The 16,780-nt window shown below is 45.3% G+C and overlaps 1 protein-coding gene across 6 annotated transcripts in view; it reads left to right on the top strand.

The window, feature by feature from the left end:
* Positions 1–16,780, top strand: part of LOC124187998 (rap1 GTPase-activating protein 1) — a 140,018-nt gene that overhangs the window by 119,867 nt on the left and 3,371 nt on the right. For all 6 annotated transcript variants that reach the window (XM_046580235.1, XM_046580236.1, XM_046580239.1 and 3 more), the window contains 3 exons: positions 3,809–4,117; positions 12,013–12,195; positions 14,135–14,373. In XM_046580235.1, coding sequence (XP_046436191.1) covers positions 3,809–4,117; positions 12,013–12,195; positions 14,135–14,373 — 731 coding nt within the window. The remainder of the gene's footprint in view (positions 1–3,808; positions 4,118–12,012; positions 12,196–14,134; positions 14,374–16,780) is intronic.

The raw sequence follows: 16,780 nt of genomic DNA, 5'->3' as shown, positions 1-16,780 counted from the left end.
TGCGCCTTTCAATTTAAGAATTCTAAATCCAGCCGAATAGGAAAAAAGGAGGAAATAAGAAGAGATTCCGAGGTCCATCGTCCGCGGCTCGCAGCCCGCGTGTCTCCAAATATAACCTCGTGGTATTTGTGGATAGCTGATGGTGTTTCGTTGCCTACGAAGAGAGGAGACCCGCGTAGTTATCGTTCCTTTCCACCACTGTGAGAAGGATGCAGAACTTTGGAAGAAAACCAGGAAACTTATACCCTTTATTCGTCCAATCGACACACCCGAGTGATTAACGCCTTTCGTAAAAACGGCTAAGATATTGTACGGTGTTGAGTTAAAACTTGGGAGGAAGGAGTTGCACACCTCCGACTGCCAGTCATCGCTAGAAATTTACCAAGATTTGCTAAATCGAGAGGAGACCCGAGTAGCGTTCTCAGTGAAATTTTACCACCCGAAAGAATGTCGTCGTCGATCCTCCGTCGACCGATCGCGGAGCCCGCGAATTTACAGGGATTGCAAAACAGGAAACCAGATGTAAAATTGATTATCTCGAGGATGTTAATTTGTCGCGAGGTTGGCTTCCAAATTTCATTCACGGTCAATGGAAACGAAACCCCGCCAGTCAACGATTCCTCATCCGTGTACGTAGCATGCCGCGGTAGGATGATCGTATTCGCTTCAAGGACAAGGGTTTGTTTCTCTTTGTTCGTTTATTTACACGTGGCTGGTGAGGCTCGTCTCATCTTTGAGATACGTTGTAGCAGCGTTCACTCGCAGCCCTTAAAACTTACGGGATCTTGCATCGTCTCGTAGAGTCTAGGGCCCTTCTTGTAACTCGCACGTCGTTTTTCACGGCTAGTCCGTTAATAGATACCATGCACACGGTGGTACACTCAACGAGGATATAACCAGCACTTTCTATTTCTCATATTTCTCCAACTGCATCTGGGATGATTTACACGAGTGTATAGAAAAAATTAAAGAGCGCAAGAGGAAGCGTTTCGGTGCATGGCAACTAAATTTAGTAATTTACATCTGGTTGTTAGGAAGTTCGAAAAACGGGCTCGTATAACCGACGCTATGCGATACATGCGTACGAATTCATGGCACATACACACCTGTATCGGTGTCGTGATCGATCGATTACCTCGCACCACATACCGTTCGTCGAGTGCCGATCTTATCTCGTATATATTTATTTACTTTGTCGCCGCAATCATCGCTATAGCATGTTGTTATAATTCCCTTCGGAGGGAGTTTCACCGGTTTCGTTTAATTGACTGGCTTTTCGTTCGGCAAAGAACGAAATTGGACCTTGCCGTCGGGCCTCGTCAAGTCAAGAGTGGATCGCTCAAGCTGTGACGGGTAAACGCGACTCTGCAGTTTTATATATATTATATATATATGTATACATGGGTATACCCTACTATATACTATACGTATACATACACACTTCTGGTCTGGCCGCTTTGCCGAAGGGAGAAAAAGGAACGGGAGTCTTAGGAGACGAAAGAATACCAAGACGTGAGGGAACTGAATAGAGACAGAGATAGGAAGTAAGGAGGGAAGGTAGTGATTCAACGAAAATCCCATCGGCCAAGGGGAGGTCTGTACTATATACAACTACGCACTTTGCAAATAGCGCATCTCTCGGCGTCTCCCTGGATTATCATCCTGAACCACGAAGTAGGTGGAGCACACAGTGCATCAACGAATTGCACGGTATAAAAAGAGGTAAAAAAATATCTTGTAGACGAGGTAAAGTTTTTGGTCAGGATGATGATACCTTTTTCGCCCAATTTTCCGACCAGTCGCTGTCAAAAAACGTTCGCCTTGGCACTTTGTCAAGTGACAGTGGGGAACCGCTGCCGCTGCTGCGGGGTTGCCTCGAGACGGGCAACGAACCATAAAGCCGAACTTGAAACTCGAAACCAGCCTCGAATTACGCAACGGACGGACACACGGACGAACGGGCATCGTGGAAGTACGGCACGTTCAAGTTGGTAACTGATGCTCCGCTTGTCGTTCCTCCTCCTACGTCCACTTGCATGCCTGCGGCCCTCGTTACTGTCTGGCTTCGTCGCTGCCGTTTCCGGAATTGCTCTTCCCTACTTCCCTGTCCTGTTTCGGTCCGACGCGACGAGTTACGTCACGTAACGAACTATATTATCGACAACTTTTAGCTCGACAACTTGATTAGCCGTTTTCTACTTTTTTTCCGTCTCTTTCCAACCGATCATCAGCCTTAGGTTCTTCACCCAGTTGATCCGCGTCGACTATCAGTCGATACTCGCTTGATTAAACCTCACATTTTTAAGCCCTTTCACAGTTGGCGATTTCCCGCTTCATGTTTCGGGGAGGGGGCGAGGGGGCGAGGAGGAAACGCCACCTGTCCGAGCATATGCCTACCGGTGTGTTATTATCATAATTTCGGGAACGTCGGGGCGTAGCTCTAATCTTGTAAAATATGGCCGGGTGTCGCGGTAACGTAAACCGTGAGAGTTCTTCGGCTGACGCGCTGTTTATCAACAAGCCTTTCGCGGACCCCCAAGACGAATAGTCTACCCGGGAGTCTTAGTCGCGAGGGGTCGAACGGGACCTCGTTCTAACGAGTGGACACACCCCCGTGAATAGGACGCAATTATCACCGTTCTATTGACTCTAGACGAAACGGATAACGAGCCAATGCGCGTCGTAAGGTTGTGTGTAAGAAACGGGTAACGTAAACCCCCCCCACCATGCTACATGGTGCGTGTAGAACCTGAGACGGTCGGGTTATACGCGCCGCTCACATTCTACCTTTAAAGAATTTCTTTTCCTTCGTGAATACTCGAATAAACGCGCACACACACATAGCCGCACGCACATCGTTGTGAGAAGAAGTTTCGTGCCTGAGGAAAATATGCTTGGGGATGGACCAAATGCCCGTTTGAAGAAATCGTTGAACCATTTTCTGTCGACATATCCGCATACCTGGAAGTCCTTGGCTACGCTGCAGCTAGAGTATAACGGGTAACTGTTATTGGCACTTGAGGCAGTGCAGGATGACCCTGTACTCGTAACTCTGTTAATGGTTTTAAAGTAAATTGTTGTAAGGTTAGATTGTAAATTCGGAGCCAGGTTTTACATTGTCCTTGAATTTCGTTATATGTATAGATACTTGCTTAGGTATAACCTGAAATACAATGACGAACGCGATCAAAGTACACCCATTAGTACAGCCTGATATATGTATATGGTTAAATTACATATCTCGGTAAGAACATAGAAACACCGCGAGCGCCTAATCGACACTTGACTTTCCATCATTACTGATTGATTTTCCCGAGTTATACTGATTAGTTTTTGAGTGTCTATATTTTATAATACTCATGATTGGATTTTTTGACATGGTTCTGCTTGTAATATCCACACGAGTGAATACTGTATGCGCCATCTCGGGTGCTGAAGAGTTGCAGCAATCCATTGTTCGGAGAGTATATGTATAAAAATGCCTCGAGCAGTGAGATGTTCGTTACCCCCCAAGTGTGTCCTGCACCGCTCTTACTAGGGTCAGAAACACCAAACCGTGCAAGTAACGAGCTTTCGGTGAAAAGAATGCAAGTGTCCCGTTACCCCCTTTCGAGTTCAGCAGCAATGGCTTCCCTCCTCAATGACTAACCGTTCAATTAAAGTTCTCGAATAAAGGGACTCGGTCGCCTCAAAACGAAAAAGCGATCCGACAACCCCGGACCCCCAACACCGCCTGAAGTCCTCGCACTTGAATCCCGACGCATAATTTCACCGTCTTAATTCACCTTCCATTTTTCATTTGTTACAGTCGTCCAGAGATGAGAGACCGACGTCGACTTCGGCAGGCGGTACTCAACCCCTTACACCGACTCCTTCACCGTCGCCGGTCGCCGATGCACCGATCGGACGTGCCCTCATGGAAGCCGCACTCTTGCAGGCAGGGACCCAACCTCCACCCATGGTCGTCACACCCCCAGGGTACTGGGTCGAGGGTACCGACCACCATCACACTCTCGATTCCTCGGGCAGAGCCATACTGCCCACTCACCTTGCCTGGCAACCGACGATAGACCAGGACGACACAGCCAAATGCTACAGGCGTCTCTTTGCCACCAGGGTAAGTTGAATAGGCAACGTGAAGTCGAACTTGTCTGCCGCATTTTGAGACCTGCTCTCCCGTCTTCCGCAGTACCATATTGACGGAGCGGAAGAAAAATTTGACTTGCAATTTTGCACATTTTGTACATTCTTATTCATTTATGCTCCTGCGTTCAATCCACTCGATATACAAATGCCAAAAAGCCACGGTGTTATTATCTTCTATGACAGGGTGCCCTTTGCCGATGCGTATCAGGTATAACCTACCACATACCCATGACACGGAGAGCACTTTGATTTGAATTTTTAGTACGCGTAACGGTGCGGAGAAATCACGTTGCGAGTTCTCTATGCAGGCTTTCACTTATATATGTCAGTGGCAACGCGACAGTGTCATATAACTATATTACTTGGTAGTATGAAAAGATAAACGAATGAATAACTAGACAAGTTGATTTAAACTGGTAAAACTTGTAGCCAGACATAACGGAGTTCGACTGGCACGGATACATACGTCTTTGCTCTATTATTCTACACGCTAAAAGCTTCTTCGAGTCGCACTTGAATGGCCACGCCAGCTTGGCACAGAATCGTGAAAATCTGGAACGAATTTCGAATCACGAGTTCGAAGTGTTGGAAATGTTCGAAGCAACATATGGATATCTAGTATCACCTAAGCACCGTCATTTGTAGTGCGATGCAACACTTGCTAGATCACGGTGTAATCTCGATTGAATTTAAATGAAAGAAAGAAGGAATGAAAAAAAAAATGCGGGTACAAAGTATTTTAAGAAAGTGCTCGCGGTAAATGCCCGCGGCGAAATCCGTGATATTATCTAGTTAATGAAGATTTCTCACAAATTAAATACCACTTTACACAATGCGCAAAACTATACGACGGCTCACGATTCGACCCGATGCTATATTCTACGTAATATATGCCTGTAATACATGATACGGAATACCATGTAACGGGACACAATAGCAGTCTTCCAAGTAGTAATTGTTTTTATTTACTAATTGCAATATCAATTAACGTAACACACTTAAGCTAAGCCCGTACCTCGATTCCACTTCAAGTATACTACGCGTAAAGTTTATACCTCTGCTGTACGAGCGTAGTAAGGTACAAGATCCGTACAATGCAAACTATCGTCGTCGGTACCGACTCTCGCAATCAGTCCATTATTGTTATTAGTTAGTACTCGGAAAGTGGGGCAAAACAACGCGTTTCCCGGTTTCCGAACTTCGTGACAATACCCGTCGTCAAATCTAACTTCTTTTCGAATATACACCGCGTATAATGTCGTAACAGCGAAAATAACGACTGCCGCACATTTTCCACTTTGATTCTAGTACACAGTTATAGAGAGAAAATTGTGTCGAATGTTACGCCGAGTGGGGTGGATCCTAATGGAAACCGAACGGACTTTACTCCAGTTTTTAATAATTTTTATTCTTCCTTCTCTCTAGTTACACGACGACTCGTATTATATGAATATAATATATACAAGCTCGGAAACGCACAACTGTGAGAGTAGGTAAACCGCATCTTCGACGCAGTAAGTACAATCCCCTGCGGTTTGCGGAGCACACTTCCTACGTGATTCAATACTTTCCATATAACGAGTCATACGCCACCTCGATAAGGGAATGCGTTTTATCCAGCTAATTATCGTTTCGTTCCAACGCGGTTATAAACAACGTTAACGCAACGAGCCGCATGATTCCCTGGAGTTATACATGCATAGCTGGGACCAACCGTAACGTCGTGCAGCGTTACGATAACACGAGCAAAGGACAAAAGGTCCGCAAAATCTTAGACGCGGACTGTTTGGACTTTCTGCAGACCTTGTACGCAGCGGCAGCGAATTCGCGGGGACATTTGAAGGTAGAAAATACCTACGGCCCCCAGGATTCACAATGGCTGGTACAACGAGTACACGCACTTGGACGACTCGGTATAGGTGTAGACGCAGAGTATGCGTACCTACGGCGTTATACCTACTCCTGCGCCATCAGCCATAAGCCATATCTGGAGTTTCGTGCTGTAACAGCCAGAGTTTGAGCATATACTCGTTGGGCGTGGGAGTGGGAATGTTCTCATAGCCTCTGCCGGTCGTCGAGGCGCTCGCCCGTGACTTCCATCCTCCGCCTCCTCCTTCGTCCCTTACGCTTCTTGCCTTTTAGCCGGCTCTCTTGCCCTGCGGTTCTCTCTTTCTCCGGTTCCTCTACCTCGGTCTAGAGGTAGGAAGAAGGTAGGAAGGTGGAAAGGTGGGAAGGTAGGCAGGCAGTCAGGCGGTGCTCGGTATCTACCCGCGTCCATCAGCTGCGCCTTCTTGCTGGATGGATCTCTTGCGCAACGTGTTCCGTCTCTTGTCTTCTCTCCTATCTCTCTCCCTCTCCCTCTCACTCTTCTCTTCTCTGCTCGTCGTCTTCGTTCTGCTACAATTGTTATTGTCTTTGCGTACGTACACTTTTCGGATGAATTTCGTCGCGTTTTGATAGTACACGATGCCGCGGTGCCGCGGTGCTGCCCGCCTGACCTCCTCCAACCTCTTCGTGCGAAAAATTCTTTCCCTTTGTCCCTTTGTTCCTTACGCCTTACGCCTTACGCCTTGGTAATCACCGTTTCATCGTCTTTATCCACTACCGAAATTTTATTTACGGTCTGTGAACATACCCGGCGTTATGTTATTACGTACATCCCTGTACACTGCGGTGTGCAGCGTAATGCCCGCGGTATAATGATAATGAGAATGAGAAAAAAAACAAAAAGGGACTTGTTTAATGTTTTACGACGAAGAGCGGAAAAAGAATACACCACCTGCGTGCATATAATTATTATTATGCGTTTCTTGGAATACCTACAATTTTGCTCACTTTATGCGTCGAGATAAGTCAGATCGGATAATTACGGTTGTAAAAGTGCGCGAAGAGTCTTCAACGTGTTCGATCTTCGCTGTTGAGGGATTGCAATTATATATCGCGGATAAACGGTCGTTTTAATCGATTATTTTTTTACACTTATATATTTTCTTGATTTTTTTTTCTCTCGGCACATAGCGGGTATATGATTTTTTTTTCGCCGTGCCGGAGAAACTTGGGAATATGGGGCGCAATGACGAATAACGAAAAGTGAGGAATGCCGTGTTCGCCAGACGTTAAAATTAACGATGATCCACAACTCGAGCTCTCGAGCCTTCCGTACCTGTAACATAATCGTAACAATCGTGATTGCCTCAGGTCGTGTGGATGTGAATATGCCTATAAGTGTATTTACATTTGCATAATAATCTGCGCGAATGATTAAATTCCTTCGTAACATTGTGAGAAAACGTATAGATGTATAAATATTAATAAGCGAGCCGAGGAGAAGCGTTTTCGGAGAACAAAAAAGATTCGTGCATTACGGGCGGAAGTTATTAATAAAAGTTTCGTTTTATCATTATTGTTTCAAGTTTTTTGCAATATTCTTACATACGTCGAAAGTCTGTAACACATTTGTACAACCGTAACCAGCTGGAAGCATAGCTGGTGAAAAAAAAAACAACTCCCTTTGAAAGAGTACGCGCGACGAAGCTGTATACGCAAAGTGAAGGAAAATAACGTTAATGTTTCACTAGCAACAATACGCTGCGCGACCTCTTTCGAAACAAACAACTTATTAACATAAAGAGAGAAAAGCGCATGTGTGTAGCGTTGAATCGACAACGCTATGCCCCCCACCTCCATTCCGTTGTATGTTATATACATGTGTGGATATAAGTTTTCTCGAAAGTAGAACGAGTTCTTTAAACAAGCCCACGCGACTCGATCGGGCGCATGGGGCCCAACTCAGCGGATCTCTCAACGTGTTACATTTTTTGTTTTTTTTTCTATTCCGTATTATATACTGCACGTTTTTTACCCGGCCATATGTTCCGATTAAATGATTTTTGTACATAAATATGCGAATGTACTGAAGTTTTCCAGAGCTTGAAACTTTTCGACTGTACCAACGACTGTTTCGTGAGTCAACTTTGAATATGCTGAAGAAAATGGAAGTTCGTTCACCTCAAGTGCAATGATTTTTTAAGAAACTCGTTGTTTACACCATCTACAACTCGAATGGGTACCTCTTCGGGGGTTTGCGCATGTTTGTGCTCAAGCTTCTCTTAAATTCGCAACCCCGTGTACGGTGACGCATATCCAGCCCCCTAAAACCGGCGAACTCGTTTCCTCTCTTCAATTAACGAGACCGAACCGCGAAACTCCTTGAAACAAACTCCCGCCCCTGCAGTAGCGACAGATATTCGTCACCCGCGATGATTCGTAAGCCACGGGGATATACACGCATAAGGGCTCGCCATTCGTCACGCGCCGCGATGCACGCGTCAGGGGGAAACGCTGACGCAACGTCGGGTGCTGCCTGCAAGTGCGTGTCGTTTAAGGCTTAGGTGTAACGCGTTACACACTCGGGGGTATCGACGTCGCAGGTGTGGGTGCGGTGTGGATTTTCTTCCGTCACGCGATCCCGTAATCGTTAACCTTTTCCGGATTATAAGATCCAGGCCTACCCAACAGTGCCATAAACTCTGACGGATGTTTGACAGGCGAGATAACCAGAATCGGATGATAATGGCAGATATTATACCCCCTATACGAGTATACCTGTACCTTTGCTGGAAAACCTCAGAGTCCATGTGATTCTCGTCTTCCAAGTATGAGCATATTGTACCTAAACTCTTCAGGGAACGACAGATTTGAAGAAAATTGTCAGCTGCTCTGAAAAGGAAGTGTGGTATAACAGTCGACATCGTTTTATTCGAAAATGATTAAACCTACGGATGGGTACACAATTCGGTCTCGTGCAACACTGTCAATGGTCCGAGATACTAACCTAGATAACAACACGACATGAGACTACTTTTTGTCAAGGCTAGCAGCTCATTAATCACTCAGATTGTCTTTATCTTATACGCTTTCGCTTCTTCCAGGCTGAACTTGACACCCGAAAACGTGAAATTATTCCAACTTCTGTATCAAAAACTAGCAAAAATGTAGATTAGATCGCCCTCAGCATCGATGGCCGGAAGTTGTAGATTGAATTTCGAATCGATGAGAACGACCGAATGACTGGAATTATGAAAGTTTATTTTCAACTGTGGATCAAATTCTAATATTAAAAAAGAAAATTGGAGCATGAATGACCATTTAGCGCACGTACGGCGCTCCTGAGTCTCTGGCAGCTGGCCTATCATGCGGCAATGCAAAGTACATAAACGAACCGACCAACGAAGCGAGCGAGCGACCGATATACGGGACGATAACCGCGGGGAGGACCACCGCTGTACGCTTCGATGCTTTGTAAATAGGGACGTCAATAGTTCGATAAAGTAGGTATGGTATATATACACGCGTGTATGTGCGTGTATACATGTATACATATATCGTCGAGGCTTGGAAGTGGGCATAGACGCGATATCTGCTATTATCATTGCTCACTAAACTGAACCCGGCGAACCAATCGGAAGGAACGAGACAATATCGTTTGATCGATCCGACCGATCCCCGTCGCTCTATGCTGCATGCGTATCTTTTTTTTTCTCTTTCTTCCTTCCTTTTTCGCGCCATTTTCATTCCCATTCAACTGACCGACGACGAAAGTCCAGGAAATTAATCCATTCCTCCGACCCAATGGCTCAGCGATCGCGTTACTCACACTGCGTACAGTGCCTGACTGGCACTCGCTTGCGATGTTGGTAGGTATGTACGTACGTGTAGCACGCACGTACACGAGGCAAGCATATGTCACACACGGTTGTACGAGCGGTGCAGGTAATCATATGTAATTGCGTGAATCATGGTGGAGATTACATAGTCGACCCAGATACGAGATTGCACCACATACTTCCGCTTCGTTGGTCCTCCCCTTAGAATTATGTAAGGCACGTACGTACAGCTTCGCCTCGATTCTTTATATATACATATATATATCGAATTAATCGATTGATTATAAAAGTTGGGAGAAGACGTTTTTCGCCTGACGCGGCTTATAAGTATAATGTGTAATACCTACATGTATAACTCGTCTCGGGAAATGGGATATATGTAATTACATGTACCGGTTTGCTGTGGGATTATCCGACCCGAATCTAAATTTTCACGTCTTTCCGGCCACGTAATCGCGTCTTATTTTCTCCAAGTTTACCATCTCGGGTTACACTGACTTTGCCGGTCGCTTTTCACCACCGTTTCCGATTAGTTGTACGCGAAGAGAAAGGATTATTTGAGTCGCGTTTGATTCAACTAAATCCGGCGAACACAATATACTTACTCGATTCAACAAAATACTTTTGTTGGTCTAGCAAAGTTTAGTTGAATCAACTAAACATTTTGTCAGACCGATAGATCTTGAATTGACACAAATAAATATTTACCTCGCTGTCTGTGACCCCACATTTAGTTGATTCAATGACTTTTTTCCCTCGGTGTATACTGTGGATCCTGAAACACGTGGCCAACTAGGGGTCACTGTCTTCATCCAAGTCTTCTACCGTAATAATCGTTTTGCAAAGTTAATTCGCGCAGTCGTTCGCCGTTTGGCTCTAATTAAGGATTGTATCTGCTAGGTACACGCTTTCTTTCTTCGCGCCGCTGTCCGATCGTTTATCTCCGCTTCTGTCAACGGCGGTTTCGCGTTTGCTCCTCACCTCCTCACCCAATCAAGGTAATTGCACGGATTGGTCATACCCTCGATCACCGTACTCCGTTCATGATCAAGATCGACCCGCACGCAACGAAACGAGCCACACGTCCGGGATATACGTAGGTATGCTGCAACAGTCGCAGGGTCGTTATAATGGGTGTAAATCGGAGCCTCCTCAGCTCGCATTGCTACCGAACAACGTTAAACCCGAGCCTCGAGTCCACCGCGTCAAATGCTGCATGCATAATGCACGCGCTCTGGTTACGAGGACTCGAGTCCTGCGCAAGTACGTACGTTCAGGGAACGGGGTTGTACAGTTTCGCGTTTTCAACCGTGGCTCAAAGCCCGAGGAAAACGACGCCGAACGATGGCAATTCGCATTCTAACAATTTCCCGCTGCCGGAACGACGGCGCAAACTGCGAAACTCGTTGGCTTTATCCCTGTATCAGCCGTTACTTGCTGCGCTTAAAACAGGCTTGCTTTCGAAGAAACTCGCGGATATTGGTATCGTTTTACGGACCCTGGAAAGCCCGGCTTTTAGTAAATATACCTAATAGCACTACGGAGGAAGAACCGCTCGGACAGTATGAATTAATTGTTACTTGCTATTTACTCGTTCCGCAGCAAGAAAGTCGAGGGTACGAGCTCGCACGGAAAATCAGGCAGCGCGGGGACTTTGCTGTTTGTATTTTTACGGACATCGTCATCGCGCGTACCTACGTGCGTGATGCGTTATAACGCAGCTCGGTCTTGCCGCTTGCGTCACCGTTGCGTTGCGTCGCGTTGCAATTACAAGCCTCGAACTGTCCCGTTTTTAGACGCATGCTGCAGTCGCACCGACGACGAGCGCAATGCGTTTCAGTGACAGGTCACCGCGTCTCGAAACGTTTCTTATACACCAGTCGGCTACCGCATCGCCTATATACACGTACACGTGTGCGGTTCGGTGTTGAATGACTCTTATTAAACTGCACCACTGGTGTGTAACAGTTGCTTGACCCTTTGACCTCTTGTGTACACAACGGGCTTCCAACTTCCATGTGCAGTATAATATATTTTCATTCCCACTCTTTCCACCGGCCGGTAAAAAAGCGAAGCGTCGATGTGTGCCTGCGCGTGTGCTTCATTTATAGACCGAACGAACGGACGGACGTGACGACGGTCACTGGTACAGTTTTAAAATGCAGGCCGTTAAACCTTACGTTCATCTCTTTTTCTACAGGAGCACGTCAACCTCGTCGGAAGGGACCCGGAGCATGGACCGGTACTAGTATCCGTAAAGGCGGAATCTCTCGCCGGCGAAGAACACTGGAGAGTATTTCTCAGACTGCGAGCCGGTTCTATGCACAAACTCTTACCGGCTTCGGAGATCGGTCCAAACCCATCACCGATCAGAATGGTCAAGGTGAGTCTTATTACTTCGGCACGACTGATAGTATTAATCTTAACAGATGCGGGCGATAAGAAATTAAGACAATGAATTAAGCGGTATATTTGCTATTAATTATACGTATATAGCAGAAGAAAGTAGCCTGAATTGAGAAGAATTGATTGTTTGTAATTGATCCATACTGTATTGCAGGTTAAATGCTTTGATTGTACGTAAATAAGTTTACAGAATTTTATATCGTTTCCTACTACTAATGGACTTTTCATAAGTAACATGACAAATATTTGAGCAATGCGATAAACGAAACAAACATATCGCGACAATTTAACGTTCTATCGTTCGGCTGCCATCGGCGTTATAATATGTGGTAAGGTAGGAGTATAAATCATTCGGTATTCAGTGGACGTATCGGATTGCAATATAATTATTGACAATAGCTTGATCAACTCTGGATCGGCCAGACATAGGTGTACGTGTATCGCACATTCCTAAATTGGTAGCCTTCGCATATACGAATAATCCAGTCAAGATAGGTATTCGCTTTGATGACGCAATTGAATTTCCTACAACTTTTGTCTTTACCATTTTTCGTTAAAATTGAAAATGGCTGAGATATTGAAGAAAATTTCATAAAATTCAAGATGGCGGCGATAGCAAGGGACCGATTTGGTCGACTTTTGGTTTGAGGACCCCAGTGACCCTCCCAACGATTGAATCAAGAAAAAACTAAAACGGAATTAATGCAAAGTGAGGTCGATTTTTTGCCCATCTTGACTGGACTAGAATGTCGGGGGCTTGCTTGGTTCCGCGGTGCGTTTTCGAAACGTAATCGACGTTATATATACGTTCACAACGACGGGCGATGAGTGACGTAAAGATGAAAGAAAATAAGCCGCACTTGCGCGCGAAAAATTGTGCCGAATAGACCAGGTCTGTACACACCGATGACACAGACGAAAACGAGCCGCGCCTCTATCTTGAGCTAGATACGGGCTCGTGAGTCTTTCGAGATCTTTGAAGCCGCGAGGGGCGGATGATAATTCTGCCCATTACGCGCGCCTTATTTGCATTGCCGCGTCCTACGCACCCAGTTCAAACAATCGAAGATCCCTGCCGGACCCGCGTGGGCTGGGATCGGAGCTGAACCGATGCATGCCTCGGTGAATGGCGAGGAAGGATTGTTGCAGGGTCTCTGCTTACGCTTTGCGCTTTGCGTCGAGGTTTACGACCGGCGCCGCCGCCGCGTGCGGCGACTGCTGCTGCATATCTCGCGTACTTCGTTAAATAAAAATTCGCCTGCGGACCTCGCGGCCTGCAGAGTCTGAAATACCGACAACTAATGTAATATGATTATCGATAAAGCTCGCTCTTACGATTCCATTGCTCAATTATTCACACGAGTTTTCACGATTTTTTACACATTGACAATGTAATTCATGCATGAAACAAGTGTTCAGGTCAGATGTATGAAAACGAATCTCTTATAATATACATATCGGGATTTTAATTAACGCGGGTCGTGCTGCTGACTATATCTGCAAATCAATTATTGGCGAATCCAATTTTCTCAACGCGGTTCTCTACCGCGACCGCGTCCCAGATACATCTTACTTGACTGAGATCTTAATTTTGCATTGGCCCTGTCCTACTCGTCGGTTCGCGAGTATTGGAATTGCAGAGGTTGTCGCGTCACGATCTTGAGGTCAATATATTATCAGAACGTCGTTGAAATGCGCGAAGTAAAACTGTCCGTGTTGCGGCGAACGTCGGGCTTATCGGGTGGATCGTAAAAGGCGATCGTCGCCAAAACTTTATTCAATTATTCTACTAACGATCGACGAATGCCGATCGCGTCGGTTCTCCTTGCAATATGCAGGCACTTTATTGTACGAAGCGACATCGCATCTATGCAAGCGGAACGAAAATAGTAGGTGATTGTAATTTTACTTCACAGATGCTGAACGAATCTCTGACCGTGAACACGTTGACACCGGTGATTTGCTCCGGCGCAGGAGCCATGATAGCCAGCTACGACGAGCACGCCTTGGTTTCGAAATTCAAATTCGGAGTTCTCCATCAGCGAGCGGGCCAAACGACCGAGGAGAAGCTCTTCGCTAATCGTCAGATAACCCCGGCCTTCCAGGAATTTCTCGCTCTTCTCGGTCAGAGGATAAATCTGAAGGATCACAAGGGGTGAGTTTGGATAAAGAGTTCCTCTAATTTCTCTCCGGAAGCGTGCTCGCTGCAACGGAGAATCTGCTGAGCCCTGAAGGGCTGATTTTGCCCGCGAAGCCAATTACTCGGTTTGTGCCTTCCTGCCCAACCGGGTTTCTTGCTGAGAGCCCGGGGTACCCGAGACGTGAGAAGCGAGACGCGCCACGCCGGCGGGTAGGAAACCAGGCCCCGATAATCGCATTAAAACGCGGCAACGGCTCTTCATCGCTGTGTTTCACTTCCCCCTCGAAACTTTCTCCCTTTTCTTGTACCACTTATTTTTCTCTTACCCTCGAAAAATAACTTCAGATTACTCAACGCCGCGCTCTTTGTTGCGAAATTCCGTAAAATCTTTGCTACGTGTACTACACTCTTGCGCTCTAATTGACTCATTCAATTCTCTTCTCAAGAATGAGAGCAAATGAAACTGAATTCAGTGTAACTGGACGAAATCGGTATAAATCAATTATTGTTCTGGTATGAAATTTGTAAGACAGACCAACGATGAGTTTTTTATACTTCTGTATCACCTGTAATACAGAATCTGGTATAATACAAGTTCGCTTGCTCGCTGTCTTTCGAATTTTCCAAAGATTTGGTTTTTCTCACTTTCTACACAATTTTACGAAGCAATACAATATTTACTCATGCACTTGGTGCAATTCATCGATAATAGCGACGAAAGTCAATAGTATGACCTATAGGTTAACAATGATACTCGAATAATAAGAACGACCATGTAAGTCTTCGCGTATAATGTTATTGTTATCGCTCGTGATCGGCAAGCGTTTCGTCAACACAGGGTTAACATGCAGCTTTATCATCATCACTACGATAAAGACGAATACTTATAAGTCGAAGCGACGTGTTGCGTGTCGAAGCGCCGTGGTTATATCCGTATAATAGGTATAAGCCAGCCTCATAGCCTCGTCCGAAGGAATTTGCACCAACGAATAACGCCTTATACAGGATTTCTAACTGCTCGGGGATACAATAATTCCAACGACTTTGTCGATTGCTATTCGATTCCAATTGACCCAGAAACATCATCGCGTTACCGGCAGCTCTTGATAACTATAACCGTCGATTTCTATCGCGCTTATTGTACTTGTAGGCCTGTACTAACAGCAAATGCGTGCTTACCTTCGCGTCCTCGTTTCAAGGCGTTGTTGGTTTATTATTCGTATATATTCGTTTATATCCAGGATCGATCAGTCGATTGTGAAACGTAATCGATTTTCAGCTAGAACGCAGCTCTCATACTCGATTATTCATTAATTCCGTAAGAAACAAGACGCCGTGCTTGTCATTCCTTGTTGTCAAGTCAATTTCGTTATTACAGTCTAACTACTCGGTTCATAGTGCGTAACATATTCGTCAGGTGTACCCGAAATACGATCGATAAGTTAGAAGGGACGGTCCAAATTTGGATTAGCAAACAGAAGTATACAATAGATGTTTCGGCGCAAATACGCTAGTATCATGTTTATTTTTCAACTTTGCGTATCGCGATAATGTACAAAGCCTTTTTTCTCTACTACCACAGGTATGCGGTGACAAACTGTATTGCATATAGATAAGTAGCAAACAAAAAAGACGGAGCAAGTCATTTCGAAAGTACACAACACTTCGAAGTCGTGCTGCAGGGTCATTTGCATAAGTAAACTCGCGTAACACCCACTACTTGTTGTATTTACAATATACTCCACTACTCTACGCCTATTTTCAATACTAAAAAAAACTTTCAGCTCATGCACAGACATATCAATTATTATAACACTCTACAAGTCATGTGCAAGTATAGTGTATACTTGTACGTATATTATATATTTTACACATAAACGTTTGTAAAACGCTGCAATATGACGTATATGTCTACCTCTTGTCCATAATCTACGTCGACCTCATATGTTAAATTGATTGAGGCTTAATTTTTTATCGCGTATCGACGGCCGTCGTGTTGACGTAAGTATTTCGGGTACTTAATACACCGATAAACGTATAACGCGACTTCGGTTGGTATCGCCGCTGAATCAGGCGGCTTAAGGAATTGTTTGATTAAGCTGGGAGCTGTAAGTTTTAGCGAGCCTTTTTCGTCCGGTCCACGAAGGCTGTGCGTAATTGAAGCTATAAACAACGAATTGTACTTTTTATCCGAAGGCTATATATACATCGTAGAGTTATACAGCGAATAATGTCAGTATTAGCCACAATTCTTCCGTGAGTCTTTGAGGTCAGACGCCCGTACGGCTAAACTTGAAGTGAAAACCGGGGCAGATCCATCTGATCAACCGCAGCATGGTTAGGCGATGATAATTAATTGCCGCCCAAAATTAGGTGTACCCCACCAATCAATTAACCATATCCCGACGTCTAGCTGACCACA

The sequence above is a fragment of the Neodiprion fabricii genome, chromosome 1, assembly GCF_021155785.1.
Source record: "Neodiprion fabricii isolate iyNeoFabr1 chromosome 1, iyNeoFabr1.1, whole genome shotgun sequence".
In the NCBI taxonomy this organism is placed as follows: domain Eukaryota; kingdom Metazoa; phylum Arthropoda; class Insecta; order Hymenoptera; family Diprionidae; genus Neodiprion; species Neodiprion fabricii.
The sequence above is the reverse complement of the archived record's forward strand: the minus strand, read 5'-3'. Positions and strand labels throughout refer to the sequence as shown.